The sequence below is a fragment of the Nannospalax galili genome, unplaced genomic scaffold (assembly GCF_000622305.1).
Source record: "Nannospalax galili isolate Female #2095 unplaced genomic scaffold, S.galili_v1.0 scaffold25, whole genome shotgun sequence".
Classification (NCBI taxonomy): domain Eukaryota; kingdom Metazoa; phylum Chordata; class Mammalia; order Rodentia; family Spalacidae; genus Nannospalax; species Nannospalax galili.
In genome coordinates, this window is record NW_008355642.1 from 8,285,486 (window position 1) to 8,295,023 (window position 9,538).

General features: G+C 41.3%; 1 protein-coding gene across 1 annotated transcript in view; it reads left to right on the forward strand.

The window, feature by feature from the left end:
• Positions 1 to 7,514, forward strand: part of LOC103750054 (carboxylesterase 1D-like) — a 29,333-nt gene extending 21,819 nt beyond the window's left edge. Inside the window, 6 exon segments of the mRNA XM_008852991.2 lie at positions 219 to 299; positions 1,195 to 1,342; positions 3,571 to 3,702; positions 4,611 to 4,683; positions 6,092 to 6,327; positions 7,257 to 7,514. Coding sequence (XP_008851213.1) covers positions 219 to 299; positions 1,195 to 1,342; positions 3,571 to 3,702; positions 4,611 to 4,683; positions 6,092 to 6,251 — 594 coding nt within the window. The 3' untranslated portion in view covers positions 6,252 to 6,327; positions 7,257 to 7,514.
• The last annotated feature ends 2,024 nt before the right edge of the window (positions 7,515 to 9,538 follow it).

A 9,538-nucleotide genomic window follows, 5' to 3' on the forward strand; every position in this document is an offset into this window, starting at 1 on the left:
ACATTATATATTACATATATCAAAATATCCTCTTGTACTGCCTAAGTTTCTGGATATAAATAAACTTGTTTCATTGATTATTTTGTAAAATTTGAAATTTCATAACTATCAAGGACCAGTGAAGAAACTTTCTTTTGTGTTGATTTGGTTGTTTAACCTGTTTTGTTCTTCTTGTTACTTCCCCATGATTTACCAATGCTTAACCATTTCTTTAACAGGGGATGGGCTTTCCATTCTCTGAAGGCAAACTGGACCAGAAGACAGCCAACTCCCTCCTGTGGCAGTTCTACCCCTTGACTGTAAGAATTTGGGGAATCATGGGAAGAAGGATGGGTTCTTCCCCTAAAACCCAGACTAAATCGCTGGCTAAGAAGTTCTGAGATCTGGGGTTCAAGCTCCATTTTTCTGATTTTCCCACTTTACCACCTGTGCAAGAAACTCACGTTTGTTCTGGCCATTCGGAATCATATTGTCTCCAGGATACATTGTTGGGATAAAGATTTATTTGGAAAGCTAGCAACCCCAGGAGGATGGAAGCTATCACCTGCAAAGACCATCACATCTAGGAATTGCACTTATGTAGCTAGCTATGCAAAGCCATATCTGATAGCTGGCACCACAGTACTCAAAAATTTGGGGGATGGGGCATGCTCTGACATATGGGCCACTGTTACCTGCAGGTCTCTGAATGTTTTGGGCTCTATGAATCAAAATAAAAATCAGTGACTAGCAAATCATAGGCCCCATTTACTTTTCATTCCACTTCCCTGGACTAATTTATTTTGAAGTTAATTACTAGAGTACAAAATGTGTCTTTCCCCAGAATAGCAAAAAGATGCTTTTCCTAGATGACCAGGGAAGACAGAGAGAAACAGCCTTTTTACAGTATCAGCTGGAGATAGCATTCAGTGGAGAACTATTCTGAAGCAAGAAGGGTCAGACGGGTTTAGTCGCTTCTACTAAAGCTAGTGGGACAATAATAATATGTTGCTCGTATGCCTGACCTTCACAATTAATGACTTAAAACCAATTAAAATCAAGTGAATCTAGAGAGTTTATTTTGCTCTTCCACTGGTAACAGCAAGAGGATTTGGCACATCAGTCAACTTGTTCTGGATCAGTGAAACTTTCTCAGTTACTCAGGGAAGCCTTAGTACTTAGCAGGTGGGTTAATCACTTTCTGATCTATTTCAGAAAATTTCTGAGAATCTGATTCCAGCGGCCACTGAGAAGTATTTAGGAGGGACAGATGACCTTGTCAAAAAGAAAGACCTGTTCCTAGATTTGATTGCAGATGTGATGTTTGGTGTCCCATCTGTGCTGGTGTCCCGTGGCCACAGAGGTGAGTCTCATGTGTTGGAGCAGAGGGACAGAGGTTCACCAGCTAGATTCCCTGACCTGCCCACCTGTCACCACAAACATATATGAAACCTGCTGAGGGCCAGACCTCACAAAGCTGATTCCATATGGTCTGCAATGTCTTGTTTTGCTTCTTCCAATAGGACTCTATGAGAAAAGGGTCCACATGCAATTTAAGTTACAAGGTGATCCCAGAAAATACCATAGAGAGGAGAGATGCGGACATGACACAGGGAAAGGATGGAGCACAATCTGGAGAGCTTTTCAGCCTGTGTCCGTCTTAGACAACTGCAGCTGGAGAGCTCTGGGCAGCAAGCAGAGAGAGCATCCTCTCTGAGCTGCAAAGGAGGCATATATTTACCCACCAGTGGTCACATCTCATCAGTTAAATGCTCCTCCACAGCTTGTTAGCTCTGCGGCACCTTCATCTGCTGCCGACATGAGTGTAGTTGTTTTATGACCATAAAAACTGCCTAGACAAGAGCTATTCATGCTGCATGTGGACATCTCACTGGCCTACCCTGAAACATGGTCTATTACTAGCAAGGAACTGTAATAGTGTCTTTATTCAGTGCTTTGACGTAAGGTGACATAAACAACTTAAGGGAGGAAAGATTTATTTTAGCTCAGTGTCTCAGGGGTTTTGGACTGTGGTGGTGGGAGGGTGTACGGGAACAACAGAAATCATCCAGAGTAAGACTGCAGATGGCTGCACTGACCTACTTCCTACAACAGGTCCCACCTTCTACAGTTCTGCCTCCTGATAATAAGTCTGTTGAAATGTTGAGTCCATCAATTGATTAAGCTGTCCATTAGGTCAGCGGCTTCATAATCTAGTTTTTAGAAATGACGTCACAGACACACCCAGAGCTGTTCTTTTCTGAACCTCAGCATATCTTTGTTTAAACAGGTGAAGATTAACCGTCAATAAGCCTCAGCAGCACCTGCCACAGGTGCTCTCTCACTGAGGATGTTGTGGTAAGTGAGGCTACAATGCAGCTATTAGAAGATTCTGAATGTTTTCAAGATCAGAATGAATTTTAAGAGCCAACAAGGTCAAAAGAAAGGATTAGTGACAAGTGTGAAGGGAGGTCTGATGATGGTCAGTGGTGCCGCTGGATTTGTCCATATCTGTATATGAAAATGTGGGAAGCTGACACCCAGCCTCAGGTCTGTCCCTGTATGCAGCTGGCTCTTGTCTTGTTCTACTTAGCTTTCTGTCACTGTGATAAAACACTCTGACCAAAATGAACCTGGTGAGGAAAGGGTTGTTTAGCTTACAGTCTTGACTACAGTTCATCATTGAGGGAAAGCAGGGCAGAAGTTCAAGCTGGAACCTGGAGACAGGAACTGACGCACAGACCACAGAGGAACACTGCTTACTGACTTTCTCCTCTGGCCTGTGCTCAGCCTGTTTTCTTTTCTTTTTTTGATATTTCTACTTATTATTTTAATTTTATGTGTATGAATATATTGCCTGCATATATGTAAGGGCACCTGTGTCATGTAAGGCCCATGGAGGTCAGAAGAAAGTGTTGGATTCCCTGGAACTGGAGTTATGAACAGTTGTTAGCTGCCATGTGGGTGCTGGGATTTGAACCTCTGCAAAGAGCATCTCTGGCTGTGAGAGAGAAGAGAGAGAAGAAGAGAGAGGCCAGGAGATAGGGAGTTCTCCTTCCCTGAACTCTGCTCTGTTTTGCTACCACCTTAAAGGATTTAACACTCTTGGCCCAAGCAGAAGTAGAATATGAAACATGAACCCTGAGTTTTGTGGTTTCTTTAAACATAAGGGACAGATCATTACATCTCTGCATATATTTGCATGTAAAAATCCTTATTTCCAGAGAAACAGCTTATACTTGCTTTGGTCTTTTCTGAAGAGATGTTCTGGTAGATGTTCAAAAGTAGGCTGGATGGAAGGCACCTGTTAGGTGTAGATCTTGGAGTCAGTGAGCACCAGCACCATGTATCATCATTGACACACGTATAGTACGTTGTCTGATGCACAGATCCATTTATTCTTCATCCAGAAACATCTGGTTCAAATTCCAATTCCACACCAACCCTTACCACGTCACTGGGCTTTCTTGAAATTGCGTATACTCTGTGCAGAAAAATGGGTTTTCCTGAAGGACTTAAGTATCTAGTAGTAGATACTACTCAAATGTGAATCTGGTAATATAAACTGCATCTGAATCCATGTCTTCACAGATGCTGGAGCCCCTACCTTCATGTATGAGTTTCAGTATCGCCCAAGTTTTGTGTTAGACACAAGACCTAAGACGGTGTTAGGAGACCACTTCGATGAGCTCTACTCAGTATTTGGGGCTCCACTTTTAAAAGGTAATGGTTCTTTGTTGGCTGCGATCTTGGAGTTAGGAGGCCTGGGTTTGGGTCCTGGATTGGTAGCCTTTAGCACATTTCTCCTTCTCTCTTAAATTTACTTTTCTGATTCTCTGAAACAGAGTTGAGATATACTAGGCAGTCCCTGACCTTTCTCCTGCTTTAACACACATGTGTCTCTATCCAGAGTCACTCTCATAATCCTGTCTTCTGACATCAGTAACAGAGGTGATGTCTCCCATAAAGCCATATTAAGGGCAGGAATGTTATTATTTAATTTACTTCTTATAAGAACATTTTGGAATGTGAGAGGAAAATTAGAAAATTTTCCAGCCTTGAACAGGTTCCATCATACTTCTGCCCATCTAGGCATTTAATATGAAATATATATTTGCCTAGATTTCATGATATGGTATTTAAGGAGACCTTTCACGAATGTCTTCAATATTTTAATTGTCAGTAGTTTCATATAAGTGGTAACCAACCTCATGTCTCTCAAGACACACCAGAGTCTCTGAGAGTCTCCTTGCTGGTTGATGTCTTAGGGACTTTGTAGTTGTGAAACTTTTCAGATTCTGTTTAAAGATGTGTGTATAGGGGATTGAGAAAAGATTCACGAACCAGCAACCCTGCTAAGACTGAGGAAACAGAGGGTTGTGGCATTTGGGCCCCAAGAAGGGAGGCCCTGGAATGTAAGCATGGGAGACGAAGGAAGCCCGCTGATTTTAAAGTGCGTGTCTACTCTCCGGGATCTTCGTAATTGCAGATTTTTGACTCAGTAAATATGTAGTGAGGGCCAAAACTCTGAATTTCTAAAATGATCCCAAGTTCTGTTGCTATTACTGCTGCTGCAGGTGATTTATGAACCATAGCACGTGTGGCTAAAGCTTATTCCTTCTTCTTCACAGAGGGTGCCTTAGAAGAAGAGATTAACCTCAGCAAGATGGTGATGAAATTCTGGGCCAACTTTGCTCGGAATGGGTAAGTCTGGTAGCAATGACCTGTCAGACCTGGGGAATGCAGTGGGGTAACCCTGTTGAAAAGGAGTGTTTTCTAATATTTGAGCAATCATCCTCTTGTTTCTGTGTGCATCAGACTCTAACGATCAAATTCATAGCTGTGATGAAATTTCTGAGATAGTTTAAAGAAGGAAGTGTGAACTTGAACTCACATATTCCATGGCTTCAATTCTTGGTCATTTGGCCTATTAGCTCCGATCTTGTGTTAATACAGAATGTCATGGTGGGGAATATCTGGTACATCAAATTTCCTTTTCTACTGATGGTCAGGAAGTAGATACAGAGAACAGGACCAGGGTTCCAATATACTCCTCAGGGGCATGCCCCCGCCTCCAAAAAAATCAACCTTTCCCAACTAGTCCCACCTCCTAAAATTTCTATTGTGTCTTAATAGTACCATCAGATGGGAATCAAGGACTAAACACGTGAACTTTTAGGGGACTATTCAAGTTCTAAATTATAACCTTTTCCCCCTATGTCCCAGAAACTCATGTCCATCACATGATAAAAATGAATTTAACTCATCTCTTAGAGCCTCCAAGACTCAAGGCAAGCTCAAGTGTCAGTTCCCATAGGAAAAAAATGTACTCATTTACAAGATAAAATGACAAAGGCTAAATATTCCCAGTACCAAGGGGAGGAACAAGAAGTTAACAATAGGAAATTGGAGCAAACCAAGCAAAATCCAGCAGGAAAAAAAATCCTAAATCCTAAAGCTCCATGTCAGGCATCCAGGACCTTTGGGTAGATATGGGTCTCCAAAGGCTTGGGAAGCCCTTCCCCTGTGGTCTTGCTGACTGCAGCCCCCAGGGCCCCTCTGGGCTTAGCTCTGGTCATGGCCTTAGCTTTTCCTCGGCAGATTTCCCAGGTCCTGGAATTTCTAAATTGCTAGGGTCTTCATAGCATCATCAGCCTTAAGAGTTGTTAGCAGGGACTCCAAACCTGCCACATACTTTCTGGCCACACTTTCATTTGGTATCTATGTAGAAGCCCTGATGACCTCCTAAATCTTGCATTCTGCATGACTGCAAAGTCAGGACCATGTGGATGATGCCAAGTCAGTGTGGATGATACGCTGACTTGAGCTGTAGCCAGGCTCCAGGAACACTTCTTCAAACATTTCCAAATTCCCTCACAAACCAATTGACAAGTCTTCTGAACCATACAGCAGGTTATCTATGATCCTCTTCTCAGTAACAACTTTATAACAAGGAGCAGACTGTCCCAGGAGATGGTGAATGATCTATCTGCTGAAGGTTACAGTCTTCTTGGCAGAGATAAGTCAGGAGGACATCCTTGAAAATGTCTAAGCTGTGGGGACAACAAAGCTGTTTTGACAAATTTCTTTTTTAAAAAAATTCTGTTCACAGGAACCCTAATGGAGAAGGGCTTCCCCACTGGCCACAGTACGACCAGCAGGAAGGGTACCTGCAGATCGGAGTCCCAACCCAGTCAGCCCAGAGGCTGAAAGACAAGGAAGTGGCTTTCTGGACTGAGCTGAGAGCCAAGGCGGCAGCAGAGAGGCCATAACAGTGGAAAAGTGGAGCTCTGATCAGGAGACCCAGGCCTGTTTGAGAGTCTAGACTCAGGAAAGGAGCATTCCAGAGTAGGTTTTTATAGGAAAATAAGGTGTCTTATTGTTAAAGCGGTAAAAACCATGGGGTATGTTGAACCAAGGCAGGAAAGTGTTGTATTTGTCTTTGTTACCTCAACTTGTAAAAAATTGAAAACAAAATGTACCCATGGAAATCGAATCAAGGATTGTATATTTGGCTCCAGATGTATCTATATATTTCAGAGAGGGAAGGGGAGAGAGAGAGAGAGAGAGAGAGAGAGAGAGAGAGAGAAAAAATAGAGGGAGGGGAGGGGAGTGGCTGGCTGGCTGGCTGATTATCCTGAAATCTAAAGGAAACAAGCACATTGGAGGATACATGAGATCTTTTTTATTAACTTTTCCTAGGCAGACAAGTATCTACTCACCGCATACAGAGGATTAATGACAGAAGAGAGATTAGTCCATCCATGTCTAGATGAGTGAACTGGTGAATTTATTTGACTTATTAACAGGCACATCAGTGAGGGGTTATTTACAGGGTTAATTACAAAACAAATTCATCACCAAAATGTCTCACACCAGCATGGATGGGGACTTTCCCAGCATGGTGAGGACTTCCCCACAGCTGCATAGATGGAACTCCACCTTCAGTTACTGTTCTGGATACTCTAGCATCTCCAGAGACCATATATAGCTGCGGCAGAATTACATAGAGCTGGGAAGGGTTACAGAAGGGAGTGACTCTAATTTCAGGTCTAATGACCTTCCCCACCCCTTCCTTCTGTGAGGGAACATCACCAGGACAAATCTTCTGAGATCCTCTTGCAGGTAATCATAGTTCTAATTATGGAGTTAATGGTTGTTATCCTCAAAGGACATATAAGGGGCTAAGCTGTTCTAATTAAGAAGTTAATAGCTATTATGATCAAAGGATAGCATTCCACGCCAGCTGCAAACATTGACTCACTTTCCACCTCCAGGTGGAAGATGTTTTCATGAATGGATGGAAGATGACTCAAGAGTTTACTAAAGGCTCAAGGACAACAAGATATATAATATGAGGACAAAAAAACACTGGGAACCACAGACCCAGTGAGGAGTTTGCACTGTCACAGACTCTTCTTCACAGATGTCTGCCTATCATGACTAAATTTTGGGACAGTTAACAAGACTAGGGTAATGCTTGTCTCTAGTTTTTATGCACAAAGCACTACACAGATCTCTTTTCATAAAAAAAATTCTGCACACATTTAGGAAAAGTAGCTAAAGTTACATTTCTTTTTAAATTAAAAAATTAATTTATGAACTTGTACTGAGGGATGTCTGGGTATAAAAGCTTGACCAGATAGGCTTTAAAATATATGACAGAATGCATAAAAATCAATGGGGGAAGCTATGGGGGCATGTGGGTGAGAAGAGGGGTCTAAATATGATTGATACTGTATAAAATGCACAAAAACTCAATAAAAAAACATTTATTAAAATTTAATTTACTTAGATCTGTGTGTATGTAGGTATGCAGGTGATTACAGACTCCAGAGGAGGGTGTCTGATCCCCTAGAGCTAGAGTGTTTTGCCTGCATGTATGTTAGTGCCCCCATGTCATGTAATGCCCAGAGAGGACAGAAGAGGGCATCAGATTCCCTGGAACTGGAGTTACAGATGGTTGTTAGCCACCATGTGAGTGCTGGGATTTGAACTCAGGTCCTCTGCAAGAACAGCAAGTGTTCTTAACCTCTGAGCCATCTCTCTAGCCCCTATTTCTTGTATTATTGATGACAGCCATTCTGACTAGAGTGAAACATAATTTCAGTGTTGTTTTTCATATTTATATAAGATTTCATAAATATATACAATGTATCTTCTTCATATCCATCCTTCCTTTCCCCCTCCAACTCCCTTAGGCACTCCCCAACACATTCCTTTTCCAACTTCCTGTCCTTTGTTTTTAAAAATTCTTTTAAGAATTTCATACATGACTATAATGCATTTTAATCGTATCAATCCCTTACTCCCCCTCTCTAATGCCTCCTGAGTCCCCACTAACCAAATCCTCTCATACAATTCATTTGCGCTAAAACCAGGAACAAGAAAAGGGTCCACTTTTTCCACTCTTACTGAATATAATGTGGGAAATCTTAGCTACAGCAATAAAACAAGAAAAGGAAATGAAAAGGACGCCAATAGGAGAGGAAACCATCGGAATACATTTTTAGATGATGTGATTCTATCCTTAAGAACCCTAAAGTCTCCATCAGAAAACTCTTAGAAGTGATAAACACCTTTAGCAAAGTGGCAGGATACAGATTAACATATGCAAATCTACAGCTTTCCTATATCTCAATAACAACAGGTGCTGAAGAAGAAATCAGAGGGAAAATATTCCATTCAAAATTGCCTCATTTGGATACACAAACTTAACTCCATAGGCCTGAATATATATGACAGATTGCATAAAATCTGGTGGGGGATGAGGGGGTGCGGGTCTAAATGTGATCAAGATGTAGAATGAAATGTATAAAATTCAATAAAATTTTAAATGAAATTAAATTTAAGATCATGTAAAGGTATCTTGGACTCAACATAACCAAGGAAGTGAATGACCTCTCCAGTGAAAATTTCAAAATACTCAAGAGAGAAGTTAAGGGTGAGACTAGAAGATGAAAAAGCCTCCAATGTTTTCAAATTTTTTATTTATTATTTTTATTTTATCTATGTAAGTGTATTGCCTGCATGTGTATAAGTGTCCCCATGTTGTGCAATGCCCACAGAGGTCAGAAGAAGGCTGAGCCGTCTCTCCAGCCCCAAGGTCTCCCATGTTTCATGTTTTTGTTCTTATATGAAATTCTCAAAGGATTAATAAAAATTATATTTTACAAAAGACAGAAAACCACCATTTACATGCAACTGTAGAGAGTCCATGGGAGGTGGGGGATATGCTGCTTTTTCAGGTCCAGAATCAAGCTGTCAGATATTCTGGGCTCGAATCTGGAGGCTCTGGGAAAGATTCAGCTTCCTGAGGCTGATGTGTGATTAAGCTAACTAATTACCAAATATGAAGTTCTATAAACAGATAATGGGCCTAGGAGCCAGAGGTCCTGAATACCAGTTCTGACCCCATCATTTGTGAGATGAGTATATTTATTTGGACAAATTAGCCAAAATAGCTATAAATAAGTAATAAATCACAGATTGTGAAAATAAGACGAGGCAATGTGTAAGAAAACATAAGAAGAGTGTGTCGTAGTTCAAAAAAATAATA